The sequence below is a fragment of the Schistocerca cancellata genome, chromosome 3 (genome assembly GCF_023864275.1).
Source record: "Schistocerca cancellata isolate TAMUIC-IGC-003103 chromosome 3, iqSchCanc2.1, whole genome shotgun sequence".
Taxonomy (NCBI): domain Eukaryota; kingdom Metazoa; phylum Arthropoda; class Insecta; order Orthoptera; family Acrididae; genus Schistocerca; species Schistocerca cancellata.
The window spans coordinates 48,542,893-48,557,800 of NC_064628.1; the positions used below are offsets into that span (position 1 = coordinate 48,542,893).

The 14,908-nt window shown below is 38.6% G+C and overlaps 2 protein-coding genes across 3 annotated transcripts in view; one reads left to right on the plus strand and one right to left on the minus strand.

The window, feature by feature from the left end:
* The window catches only part of LOC126176930 (BLOC-1-related complex subunit 5), a 57,755-nt gene extending 48,150 nt beyond the window's left edge, over positions 1 to 9,605 (minus strand). The window contains exon 1 of one of the 2 annotated variants that reach the window (XM_049924122.1): positions 9,370 to 9,605. The gene's annotated coding sequence lies outside the window, so the exon portion shown is untranslated. The remainder of the gene's footprint in view (positions 1 to 9,369) is intronic. The other variant, XM_049924121.1, reaches the window with a different exon arrangement.
* An 87-nt stretch (positions 9,606 to 9,692) lies between these two features.
* Positions 9,693 to 14,908, plus strand: part of LOC126176929 (fumarylacetoacetate hydrolase domain-containing protein 2) — a 160,016-nt gene continuing 154,800 nt past the window's right edge. Inside the window, exon 1 of the mRNA XM_049924120.1 lies at positions 9,693 to 10,170. Within this exon, the coding sequence (XP_049780077.1) occupies positions 9,788 to 10,170 (383 nt within the window). The 5' untranslated portion in view covers positions 9,693 to 9,787. The remainder of the gene's footprint in view (positions 10,171 to 14,908) is intronic.

Genomic DNA, 14,908 nt, shown 5'->3' on the forward strand with positions numbered 1-14,908 from the left:
CATACTGGCCCAGTAATGACCCAGGTAATGACTGGTAATCTGCCGCCCACTGAACCTATGCAATATCCTTGTCCATCCCTACTTCACCTCTGCTCTCGACCCCTCACCTCACAACCCATATCCCATCAATATATGTGGATGCAAGATGTGCCCCAATATCCTCACACTACAACCTGCCCCAGTCCTGTCATAGGCATGTCTATCATGACTCTGGGGTTTGTTTTGTAGGCACATAACAGACAATGTAATAGGAGATACATTTCAGTTGTATGTAGTTTTGTGGAGTTTCATCCATGAACATCATAAATGACTTGTGGTTTTGTTAAAAAACAGTTATTCTTTTTAAGTGTCTTTGACAACTCCTCAATACGAGGATACATAATACACAACAGGTGGCAGCTGTCGAAGTGTATGCATTGTTGGTAGTTTGTAGGTTTGATGTGGACAGAAGTACTGATTTAGCCATCACTGAGGCAGACTCAACATTGAGGAGGATGGCATGTTGGGATGATGAGGACCAGGTGAAGTGAATAGGCAAGAAGGTGTTGAGGTTCTGGAGGAATGTGTGTAGGAGGTCCTCACCCTCTGTTCACATCACAATGACGCCATCAATTAATCTGACACTGGTAATCTGCCGCCCACTGAACCTGTGCAATATCCTTGTCCATCCCTACTTCACCTCTGCTCTCGACCCCTCACCTCACAACCCATATCCCATCAATACATGTGGATGCAAGAAGTGCCCCAATATCCTCACACTACAACCTGCCCCAGTCCTGTCATAGGCATGTCCTACCACATCAAACACAGTGGTGCCTGTGAAAGCAGTCATATGATCTGCATAGTAAGCTGCAACAACTGTGCCACTTTCTAAGTGGGTACGACAACTAACACCGTGTCTGTCCCAATGAATGGCCACCGCTGAACTGTGGCCGAGAGACAGCTGCACAACTAGTTTCTCAACATGCTCCCTAACTCGATGCCCTTCACTTCAATGACTGCTTCACAGTTTTTGCCATCTCGAGTGTTTCTACCAACGCCGGCTTTTCTGAACTGCACATATGGGAACTCTCCCTTCAATACATTCTTCATTCCCGTAACTCCCTTGGCTCAACACTGAAGTTGTCTGTATTTTCCATGTACCTGTCCCCCTTCCCTACTCCCAATCTAGTACTAACATGCCTTCCATCCCAACAACACATCAACTAGTCTTTTCCTTTCCCCTTCTACACTTCACTGTCCCCCTCCTCCCACCCCACCCCCTCGAGCCCTTCCCACAGAACACCCTCCCAACTCTGCACCTAGCAGTCCATCCTGTAATCACCACATCCTTGTATGATCTCAGAGGCACCACATATTTTACCGCCCCCACCCTGCTCTCCTTCTCTCACTGCCCCCCGCCTTATCCTTGCCCCCACCATCCACCCCAGAATGCTGCTTACCTGGTGATAATAGTCATGTGTTCGGAGAGTTGTGCTTTTTTTGTGTGTGTGTGTGTGTGTGTGTGTGTGTGTGTGTGTGTGTGTGTGTGTGTGTAGAAGGACTTTTTTTGTCTTTTTCATCGTGCCTTCTGTAACTCATCATCACCTCTTTGGGTCTATGTGATGAATTCATCATTCTTTGTTTATGTAGAGTGTAACTTTAATCGAAATTTATACATTCCTAGTGAAGTAATGTATGGTAAATTATATGTTCAACTTATGTACTAAACAATAATTTGTAAAAATTGATTCATTCTCTATCCAGTAATCTGTTGATATATGAATCTATGGAACTCGAAATAATAAATGATAAATATGCTGCATGTTGGTCATTACATACAAAGCTGGGGGTTTACGATTCTCTATAAAAAAGACAGAAGGTGGCGAGAATGTGAAAAGAGTATGTGTAAGTGCCACCATATCAATGAGGTTTTATGAGATCCACAGCTTTCTCTATAAAGTGATTCTCTATAAAAAAGACAGAAGGTAACAGTCACAGCAGCTAGTTTGTGATGGGCAGGTTCGAAGTTTGATTCCCATCTCCCACTAATATTTATAGCTAATTTTGCTACAACTACCAAATTGCCATGTGTGCCATGTCGTAGTTAGTGCATGAAGTTTGTGCTTGATTCGTCCACTAGAGGCCACCCGGCATGCTAGTATGACAGCAGCTGCATGTAGAGCCTTTCAGCTGCCCCCCCCCCCCCCAATTAGAATTAATGGCCATACAGGTCGGAATGCACGGCTCCGCCAGCCACTTATGTGTTGTCTGTGCTTTGTCTCTTATTTGTTTAAGCTTTTTCATGTAATACAGTTACAGTGTTCTTGGGTTAGCACAAATTCAATCTATTTGTTCTGGAAATTCCATAATGTTGTTGATGCTAAAACAATCTTGCCTTTAAAAAAATGATTACGTCATGCATTGTTTCAAAACCGGCTTATTTGATAGGTGACTGTTATCCCCTTCTTCATATTGGCAGAGATGATAGCAGTTTACCCTTATATCTACTTACTACTCCTGCCTACACATACATATCTCTGCAGGAATCAGCATCAGCCATATGTACAAATAAAGTATTGCACAATTATTCAAAACAACACTTTGAGACATTCAGCAAAACGAGTGTTCTGAAATAAGACCCAGTTAAATCAGTACGTTATTTCATCTCAAGTAATCAAAATACACCTCCAAATCTTCTCCTTCACTGCCAAATGTATATTCAAGAAATATCAAGATGTATCTGTGTGTCTTAGCAGTTCCATCGACAAATTCTATTATTCTCCATACAGTATCCCTAACTATAGTCATAGCAACAGTAGCTACCAAGAAAGGACAACCATGTGTTCTTGGTGTCTTAAAATGAACATGCTCAAGGTAATGAACTACACCCAACAGAAAATCTAAGGCTTTAATTAGCTTCCATGGAGGATGCAAGTCCTTAAGAAGGCATTGACAATAGATAGATATGTAGGTAGATAAATTTATTCATTTCACAACATACAATTTCTAACCATTATCGATTTGATATACTGCAGTCTTAGCAGTATTTTTATATACCTTCTAAGATATTGCTACACAATTACGTAAACAAAAGTTAATGTTTAATTTCCTTGTTCAAACTGTGAAACTGTCCTCAAAGAATACTTCAGTAGAAATAGTAACATTTTCCTACTGAATGGTAGGATGTAATCTTTTCAGTGAACCTAAATCCATGTTAAATATATTACTGCCTTTTGTTTTATTGTAAATTTTTAAACCCACATACTCTGGTGCTTGGGAATAGTGTTTTTAATGGTGTGTTGGGAGTTTAAAATTCTCTATGTGGTGAGGGCTGTAGCTGTGGCGAAACAAAGAGTTAGATGAATGTTGAGTTTTATACAAGAACAACAATACCTCATACATGTAACGTGAAGGAGCAGATAGCATTTTCAGATTTTTTTAACTGTGATCAATGTGATGCCTGTTGTTTGACAACAAACGTGTTGCTAATTATTATTATTATTATTATTATTATTACGTGTTGTTAATTATTATTATTATTATTATTATTATTATTATTATGTAATACTAGAAGTCTTGTGACATTTGTTGATTTTCCTCAGACAATTATGTCGTTATGAATAACTGACTTAAAGTACAAAGGATAGACTAGCTTTCTGATGCCTATGCTTGTGGCACTTGACAAAACACACACTGCAGAAGCTAAGCTACTACGTATGTTTGCTAAGCAGTCAGTGTGTACTTTCCTATATCAATTTTTATCAAGATTTAGGCCAAAGAACTTCATATGGTTTGCTTCTGTGCTAGCTTGATCATTGCAAGTTACGTTTATTTCACCTTAGTCTAATGATTTAGCTTCAAACTGCATGCTTTTGGTTTTAGTTACATTCAGTTTCAGTCCGTTTTGATGGAACCAAAGTTCAAGTTTCTCTAAAGTATTTATGACACTTTCCAAAATTCTTCCAGATACCTCATTTTGAATTAGAACTGATGTTACCATCAGCAAATACAACTGACTGATCATCAGTAGCAAACGGTAACTCGTTTATGTAGAAAAGGAACAGAAAGAGACGTAATTTCAAACCCTGTGGGACTCATTGGCCAATTGTTTTCCAGTTTGAGGAGAAATTTCTGAAATTTGAAGTTATAATTACTCCGTGTTTCCTTTGTAAAACAATGCATCTGATTCGAATATAATAGAGGGAAACATTCCACGTGGGAAAATATATCTAAAAACAAAGATGATGTGACTTACTAAACGAAAGTGCTGGCAGGCTGATAGACACACAAACAAACACAAACATACACACAAAATTCAAGCTTTCGCAACCAACGGTTGCTTCATCAGGAAAGAGGGAAGGAGAGGGAAAGACGAAAGGATGTGGGTTTTAAGGGAGAGGATAAGGAGTCATTCCAATCCCGGGAGCGGAAAGACTTACCTCAGGGGGAAAAAAGGACAGGTATACACTCGCGCGCACACACACACACATATCCATCTGCACATACACAGACACAAGCAGAAATTTGTAAAGGCAAAGAGTCGTTGCCTTTACAAGTGTGTGTGTGTGTGTGTGTCTATATATATATATATGTATGTATGGATGGATATGTGTGTGTGTGCGAGTGTATACCTGTCCTTTTTTCCCCCTAAGGTAAGTCTTTCCGCTCCCGGGATTGGAATGACTCCTTACCCTCTCCCTTAAAACCCATATCCTTTTGTCTTTCCTTCTCCTTCCCTCTTTCCTGACGAGGCAACCGTTGGTTGCGAAAGCTAGAGTTTTGTGTGTATGTTTGTGTTTATTTGTGTGTCTATTGACCTGCCAGCGCTTTTGTTGGGTAAGTCTCATCATCTTTCTTTTTAAATATATATATATATATATATATATATATATATATATATATATATATATATGGTTATAATAGAAGGAAACATTCCATGAAGGAAAAATATACCTAAAAACAAAGATGATGTGACTTACCAAATGAAAGTGCTGGCAGGTCGACAGACACATAAACGAACACAAACATACACACAAAATTCAAGCTTTCGCAACAAACTGTTGCCTCATCAGGAAAGAGGGAAGGAGAGGGAAAGACGAAAGGATGTGGGTTTTAAGGGAGAGGGTAAGGAGTCATTCCAGTCCCGGGAGCGGAAAGACTTACCTTATGGGGAAAAAAGGACTGGTATACACTCGCACACACACACATATCCATCCACACATACAGACACAAGCAGACATATACATACATATACATATACATACATATGTCTGCTTGTGTCTGTATGTGTGGATGGATATGTGTGTGTGTGCGAGTGTATACCCGTCCTTTTTTCCCCATAAGGTAAGTCTTTCCGCTCCCGGGACTGGAATGACTCCTTACCCTCTCCCTTAAAACCCACATCCTTTCGTCTTTCCCTCTCCTTCCCTCTTTCCTGATGAGGCAACAGTTTGTTGCGAAAGCTTGAATTTTGTGTGTATGTTTGTGTTCGTTTGTGTGTCTGTCGACCTGCCAGCACTTTCATTTGGTAAGTCACATCATCTTTGTTTTTATATATACCTGTCCTTTTTTCCCCCTAAGGTAAGTCTTTCCACTCCCGGGATTGGAATGACTCCTTACCCTCTCCCTTAAAACCCACATCCTTTCGTCTTTCCCTCACCTTTCCTCTTTCCTGATGAAGCAACCATTGGTTGTGAAAGCTTGAATTTTGTGTGTATGTTTGTGTGTCTATCAACCTGCCAGCACTTTCGTTTGGTAAGTCACATCATCTTTGTTTTTAGAAATGCATCTGATTCGACATACAAGTGATTTGCATAGAAGTAAGGAGTGGTTCACTGAATCAAAAGCTTTTGTTTGATCACAGAATGTTCCTGTGATCCTTGTACCCTCATCTAATGAGGAGCATATCTTTTGAGTAAACTCATTCATTGTATTTACAGTGCTTTTTCCTTGTTGGCATTGGGGATGGTTTTTAAAAATTATGTCATTTACACTAAGAAATTTTTTAGATTGTTTTGCTGCACTCTTTTAAAACACTTTAGAAAGTACCTGCGGAGGAGAGGCATGGCAGTAATTTCCCATATCCTCTGCCGATCTCTTTTGAATAGTGGTTTTATCTCAGCATATTTTAATATGGAAAATATCGCTGCTCAAAAGATTGGTTTATGATAATTTAAATTGTTTGTGAAATGATATACATTCTCTTGATTACAGATGTGGGCATTTCATCCCATCCAGATGAGCCATTTTTTTTTTTTTTTAAGATGAAATTTCATTATCCACATCCCTTTGGTTGATTTTTTCAAACTGTTTGAAAGATGTTCTGGTTATTTACCAAGCTTCTGAAATTTACATTGTCTTGATAGGCTGCTATATCTACATATGACCTCACTACATTTAAAGAGAACTTGTTGAAACAATTTGACATGTGAACAGTGTTTATTATAGCATTATCTTCAAAGCTAATTTTTAAAATCTCATGATTTTTAAATTTGGTTCATAATTCTGACTGAAGAACTGACCACACTGCTTTTGTCTTATTACAGTGTTAGAGGATGAAAATATTATTGGGCATTTTTTAGGTGCAACTACAACTTTCCTGAATATGGCTTTAAAGCATTTGACATACATAAGTAATTCAGAATTTCTGTCCAAGTTTAACACATTGTGGAGTTTCCTTTTTCTGGCACTAGAAAATCTTATTGCTAGTGTAATCTAGTTAAGTTTACTGTTTACTTTTCTTGCCAAAATCTAGAGGGAAAAGATTCATTAAACATATCTAAAAAAAAAAAAAAAAAATTAAGAATTCGTCACAGTTTATGGCATTTGCTAGTAGCAGTCTATAAGCCAGCTTACAGTACTTAGTTTATTGTGAAATAAATCCATATTTACTGTAATTGGAAGCTCAATAAACAGAACTGTATGATCCAAAATACTTAGGTCTAAGCAGAACTTCATTTCATTTTCATACTGGTACTTTGCAATTATATTATCAGCGCAGGTCACTAATTTACTATTTTCTCTAGTGTGTTCAGAAAAGTTTAACTTGAACCCAGATTCCAAGTGGAATCACAGCTATCAACTAACATATTTAAGTTGAAGTCTGCTGCAATCACAATTTTTTCCTAATTCTTCTTTAGGAAGCTCTGGAATTTAGCTCTGAACATTTTTATTACAGTAAATCCAGGAATTCTATCAATTGCTATTATCACAGCATTCAGATCACTTAATTCATTGAGCAACTCTCAAACACACTCTTTTCATTTAAATAACTTAAATATTCTCATACTTTAGAACATGCTGAAGGGGGGAAAAAAGAATGCAGGAACCTCCACGAGATTTGTTTCTTATACAAAAGCTGCTAGTTACCTTAACATTAGTAATACTATTTAAAACTTGTAAAAACCTTCTGTTTCATGGTATGTACATTCAGGTAGATTATTTTGATATTTACACAATCTAAAAGTGGGATTTTAAATTCATTGATTTTCGAGTATTTAAGGTTTTGTAGTTCTTCTGTTAAGCCACCGATATTCCGGAGCATCTGTAGAGCATTTTTGCTTTTTACTATGATTTATGTGCATCACTTCTGGTATCAATACTTTTTATTTTCCATTTGAACCTCTGCTCTGTCACCCCCCACCCCCCTCAATTGTACTGTACCAGTTTCTCTTGCTTTTTTGGGTTTTTCACACATCTATGAACATTTTACTGAAATTCAGAGCACCTGATCTATAGAGATGCAGGCCATCTCTCCAAACATTCATCATTTAAAAAGTTGTTTGGGTTAATGAACACTGCCCCAAGACTGTCACACTTTCCTGATACTGTTATTTATTCTACTGATATACTGATAGTAAAAAATAAATAAAAAATATTTTTCCTTTCTTAAATGATTACGGCAACATCACAAAGTCAAGTATATAGCACATGGGTTCTGATGAAATACAGAAACTAAAAAACAATGGGAACTATAGGCTATAATGAGACAGAAAGAATGTCACTTACTCAGTCAATAAAACTAAGCAATAAATGGCGAAAAATAGTTTTGTATGTTCAGTAAAATAAATTCGGAAACAACTTCAAGCCAACATAGGCTGAATCCAAGAAGTCTCAAAAATAAATATTAAGGCATTGGCAAAGCACTAGAACAAAAGATAAACCATTTGAACTATTGCGTTAAATGAATATGTGTGGGACACAAGGGAAGCAAGTCAGATCACAAGTCAAGTACACGTTGGTCAAATAATTGCCTTATTGGTGCTCTGAAGCTCTTTCGTTTCATTTTTTTCCTCGTAACCAGTAGTACAAGTTCTAGCATGATAAAAATATAATTTAGATACAGGATAGGTCTGCTACTACCTACCACTGATATAAAACTGAGAGAAGTCACAGTTGTATAAATAGCAAACAAAGTATTTGAATACAAGAAATTTAATGTTGAAAGTATATTTATTTATTTGGGCAATACCAAACTATATACATTTGAATTCATTACAGAGTACAGGGGCAATATGCAAAAAAGACAACACTATGGTAGGCTATAAGATAAATAATTTAAATCTACAATGGGTTTCTAAAATTACCATCAATAGCATTATTCACTTCCTTTATTTGTCAATAGGGAACTTCCACGCCATTTTACAAGTAATCAGAAACTGAGCATTTCTTTCAATGCTTATAAAAATGATTTCATAATATTGACAGCATTCTTCTTCAGTCTTCACATTCTACAGGTCATCCCACAATATATATCAAGTCTAGCAGAGAACAACATGAAATCAATGGTGACCCACGAGAACTGTAGCAAATTTGTTTCTAAGGATGAGGTATTTTACTTACATAGGTCAATATACCAACCAGTAGCTAGCTTTGTTGTTACTACATTTCTTACAGAGGAATTATCGTCACCAACACACTAAACAGAACAGCAAACTTTGGGACAACGTCAGCTGCAAGTCGTGCTTTCCCGTCATCGTTGTACGATACTCCCAACATAAGAGGTCATAGCCAAGTTGACAGTAACCATGACATAATCCTACACTAATTACTCAGATAATTTTTGTGTAACATGCATGTAATTCAACATTCTGTCAAATGTATTACATTCTGAGGGAAAGACCATGTAAATGATCGTATTATGTACTTAACTTATATAGCTTCGATAACAAACTATCATCGATTTTTGAGCGCTCACTTAAATATTGCTGTTTGTAAATGCATAAACGTTATTTTTCTTAAACTAATGTCAATCTTTAAGACATAAATTCAAGGAGTGATCATGTGCGCTTTTCATGAATGTTGGATACATCTTATCAATGAAACGTACTGATTACGTATCCACAGTGACATCAAAATAATATGTAAATCAATTACTTTGTAGCTTACCTCTACTGTCATCCAAATGCCTTCGAAATAACACAACATAAACAGAAATCAACAAATCAATTATTTACTGGTCAGTGTCACGCATCTTGCACTGTTTTGTTTTACGGGTTTCTTCAAGACAGATGTAGCAGTTCCTACAAACATGTCAGGTTCATATTGAATAAAGTGTAATTAATTAAAATTAAAAAGTTGTGAACTGTTGAATTCTGCCCGCATCCGCTTTCCACATTTTCGATTCTTGTCACCGCAATTCACGATTATCGATTATGTGTTTCGAGAACGATCGAACGATAACCATACGATATATATCGATTATGGTTTTCGGCGGGTCTGCGTTAGTCGCCGACAGGCTGGTGCCACTGGTTGAAGAGTTGTGCTTGTGGTTAGTTGTGTTCGTGGTGTTACATAATCGACGAAGATGCCCGTAAGACGAAGATGTAAGCTCCTAGTTAAATCAGCGGCGTTATCTCTGCAACAAAACAAGAACTTCTCGTACAGAGTTCAACAGTGTGTGTCGAAAACTGCAAAAGGGAAGGTTCTTTCCTCAGAGAGAAGACTTGGCTGTTACTTGTCAGATGCGTGTAGCACTATTTCAACAAACAGAAGATTCTGTACCGGTGCTAACGGCCTTAAAATGAGATTCGTTCAGTTTACGACTAGAGAAAACGGACCACAGAGATTGGGTGTACAGTTATCGCAAGAGGACGACATTATAGATGTTAGCGGCGTAGACCATTCCGTCCCCAATGGTCTTGTTCATTTTTTGCAGGCGGGACCTGGGCTGTTGGAGAGAGCTAAACGGTAGGTAAAACAGCTATTTACATCAGTGAATTACAATATGCCTCTGCATGAAGTCTTGTATTAAAACTGTAATTTACATGTACGGCAGCTGTCGTTTTTTAAGGGTGTTGCTCATTTTACCACCTGACTGCTGCAACCGTGCAGTAATTCATTGACTTATACCATACGGTAGAACCCCAGTTGCTCTCCAGGTTGTTTTCCTGACCCATATGTTAAATTATATCTCCTTTAGATGTCGAAACGTGTGGTCAACCAAAAGGGAAACCCATTTTGTTTTACAGGTACGGAGATACAACAAAAATTATTACGCAAACACAGATAAAGAGAAAACAAGAATTTCAAAATAGAGAAAGATTATTATGTAAACATATATTAAAAATTCTAAATCGCGCGGTGCTCACATTCGATATTACACTGCAGCTGTCTCGATAATTGCTAACGTGAGCTGGGCAGGGTAGGTGTACTCCGTTGCGTATTTTGAGGTTGAATGTCAATTTTTAGTTAGAAATCGTTCTTATATGTGGGCTGTAAGCACCAGTCACGTTAATTAAATTTTTTCAGCTGTTTGTAGTCTACCACCTCCCTGAAACTAGTTGGGCGCATATTTGTTCGCTTCTACTTAATTGCTTGAGTGTCCATCAAACGTACTTCCAGATACGACTAAATAGAGCAGCGCCAGACAATAGCGGTTATTATTATAATACACAGTTCAGTGGCTGCCATTAGAGAAAGTAATGTAGAGCTGGCAGTAAGAGTGAGAAGCAGCTCTTACGGAGAGCTAAAGCACACCAGAAAAACACCGGAATGGTTTCTTTGAAAGAGCATGGCCAATTAATTTTCTTCACCATCCTTGAATCGTTCAAAGCGTGTACGCCATCTCTAAGGCCAGTTTACCCAGAAGTGACAAGCTCCATGTTAAACCTAGTAGTGTTCACCTCGGAAATTCTGGCCACCAGGATCACGAAGACCCCCAATTATTTGCTGGAGAAATTGCGAATATTTTATACTGAAACTGGCCTTTCGTACGATAAACGCATTTTATTTCACCTCTGTCATTTACTATTTCAATCAATATTAGAATTGAAACTTTTGGGGGGATTGAAACTGTGTGCTAGACCGAGACTCGAACTCGAGACCTTTGCCTTTCGCGGGGCAAGTGCTTGCCCGTGAAAGGCAAACGACCCGAGTTCGGGTCTCGGTCCGGCAAGAAAGTTTAGTGTCAGGGGCAAGAAAGTTTAGTGTCAGGAAGTTTCATATCAGCGCACACTTCACTGCAGAGTGAAAATTTTATTCTGGGACAACAGTATTATTGCATCCAAAATTCGAGACAAACTGTCATGGAAGCTTTTCAATAGAGAGACTGGAAAGTGATCCGGATCCAAAGATTTTATTCGCAGTTTAATCAGATATATGTGTATTTCATTAATTGAACAACACGTTCATCACACAAAGAATTCGAAATTTTCTCAATTATTCATAAATTAAATCATTATTTCCACACTCTTGGCACAACTTAGCTCTGTTGCTACATTTACCGAATACCAACAATGTTTTCCTGTGCTTTCATTGCGAGCGTATGAATCGTATTGCGCTTTGAAGACAGAGCCTGTAAAGTTCTGGGAACCCTCCACAATAAGCGGCTTTTGAAGAACATAAGAAATGCATCTATTCACACTTGCTTGCATACCTACATTTGGCAGAGTTTTCCACGAAAGTTTGCAAAGATCTACAGAGAGATTTTGTAGGAACCCCCGTACTGGATTCTAACAATTGGGGTTGACCATTCCATACAGAATCATTGCATTGATACTGTACCTGCCTGATTCATTTTGGCGAACCACAGACAAAGCTCCCAACTTGGTTTTTGTCTTGCCACGGCACAATACTGATCAAAGGTATCAGATCCTCCCTTGATCATGCTTTATATAACTCTATCTGTGGTTTTTCAGTTCCGTCATCAGTAGTGATGTCTCTGTGCGTGGTCGACAAAGGGACAACAACCTTATTAAACCTATTACCATTATTCATTCTTCGCTTTATACAGTTTATAGGTTCAGAAAGTTTTCGTACATAGTATTCCGGTACAGATTTGTTTCTTTCTTTACTGCAACAGTGTGAACTTCACCATTTGTCATATAATACTCATAGGCATTGTTCATCATTACAGTTTTCATGTCATATCTATTTGTATGTATTTTATTCATAATGGTTGCAGCTAAACTTGTGACTGTTCGTGTTTAGGTTGTAGAATGAAAACCGCTACCAGTCACAATAGGTGATTTTATTTAACACACAACCGGTTTCGGGCTTGTGCCCATCTTTAGGTGGTTTATATTCAGGTACATGTTTCCGAGCTCAGGACTGGAGATGACTATTTTAAATGAATCACCTTCTATTGTGAGTGGCAGCGGTTTTTACTCTATACCATATTTTTTTAGTTTGTGTCATGTGGACTTTGAAAGCGCAATTACCCTGGAAACCAACAAACTGATCTATAGTAAGAATGCGAGCTGTATAATGGTTTGCCTTTACTTATAAAGGTGTTCCACAAATCTCTGATAGGATCCAGTTCATGAACGGGGGGGTGGGCCAAAAATATAAACCTGAATTTTCTTATAAGGTTATTTAAGATTCAGAAAAATTCACCCACACGGACTTATTTTTTTATATAGGCCCCTAAACGGGAAAGACATTTTTCCCAGCGGATAGGAAGTTTCTTGATCGCGTTTTCGTAAAATGAACGTGGCTGTGACAGCAGCCAGTTGCGCATGAACACTTCGGCAGTGTCATAGTTGTCAGATCTGTGTCCGACTGGTTGCTTTATTGGGCCAAACAAACGAAAATCGCAGGGTGACACGTCAGGATCGTAGGGAAGACATTTTAGTGTGGTCCAGAACAATTCCTGAATTTTTTTTGTTGAGGTCGAGCAGCTGTGTGGCTTCGGGCATTGTCCTGAAGCACGATCACATCCCATACTGGAAATGCGCACCTTTTCTGACGATATGCACGTTTTGTTTGATCCAAAAGTTGTCATTAGGATGCAGCGTTCACAATATGACGTTCGTGGGGAAAATAAATGAGAAGGAACTCCTTTTTGAACAAAAAAAAAGACCGTTGCACGGGGAGAGTTTTTGGGTTTGATGGATGCAGATTCGTCATTTTGCGCCAATCCATGCTGCCTTCTTTAGATTCCGGAGTGTTATGATGCACCCATATTTCATCGCAGGTCATAAGCCGGTGAAAAAAAAAAGTTCCCCTTCAGTTTGGTGGCGTGCAAGTAGCTGTTTGCACACCTTGAAACGACGCGGTGAGAAGACAAGCCACCCATCTTGCGGACGCCTTCCGAAATCCCAAGTTATGTTATGATAGCCTGAGCACTACCTCAGTAGCAATTTCAGCAACTTTTATTTGACTATCGTCTTCATTAAGTTGGTTAACAATGCGATTATTCTCCTCAGTCGTGCTGGTCCTGGGAAGATGTCGGTCATTCTCAACTGTTTGTAGTCCTCGTGAAAGTTGTTTATGGCGTGCTACACCTTTATCTTTCCAGGGTGTTGTCCCCGAATTATGCCGCAAGTCTTTTAAAAATTTCGGATGGTTTTACGTCCTCCGCCGTGAGAAACTTGATTACAATCCCTTGCGCAACAGTATGTATTGCTCTGACATTGCGATTCTGACTAAAGAAATGATAAAGCGATCTAACTGTGGAGGACATCACTGGAAACGAAAGCAACAATGAGCAAAGACCGCGCCGCTCACCATTTACAAAAGGCAAGTAAAACAAAAACTGTTTTATATTTGATTCGTCTTCGTAGTTCTCGCCTATCTGCCATTGTAGTTGAACATCGAATCTTAGGCAAGAGAGACGCTTAGTAGCTCGGTACGGGCTTTTGTTGAAGTTTCGAGAACATACCTTCACCGGGAATCAAGCAGTACATTGCTCCGTCCTACGCATATCTCGCAAAGAGACCATGAGTATAAAATCAGAGATTAGATCTCACACAGAGGCATACCGACAATCTTTCTTTCCACGAACACGAGACTGGAACAGAAGGGAGAACCGATAGAGGTACTCAAGGTAACCTCCGCCACACACCGTCAGATGACTTGCGGAGTATGGATGTAGATGTAATGTGAGAAACTTGAAGAGCCTAATGCCCATTGTTGCACAAGACAGTGCAATACCAAAATAGTCAGAAGATAAAACTAAATTCAGTTTACTGCTGTTGATTAGTCCTCCAGTTATATAAGTTTATGAGAACAAGTAACCTCATCCAGATTAGTCACATGAGTGAAGTTATGACTAGAACCATGGAGACATGTAACTTGAATGTTTTGATTGGTGAATGTTAAATTTATTCCCAATTGACTGTTCTGCCAGTAAATTTCGTGCAGTTTTTCTCTGACTCCGTAGTATTCGCGTTGCCCTTCAATGCTTGGAATATGGACAACAATGTTGGCCGGGCTCTTCTATAGGAACATCTGTGTTGAGACAACGACCATTATTGCCATGGACGACTCTGTTTTCTTCATCGCTGTACGAAGATTTGGCAGACTGGTATTTCGCCATTGTCCATAAATGCTGCAGGAACATGAGCTTCAGAATCAGTTTCCTCAGGAAATTCACTTAAGTCTTTTCACGATTAAGTTCTCACAATGTCTCCCGGATAGCACCTTACGTTAGTAAAACGACATACCTAAGTGCAATTTTGACATAAATGTACTGTATACTCAGTGA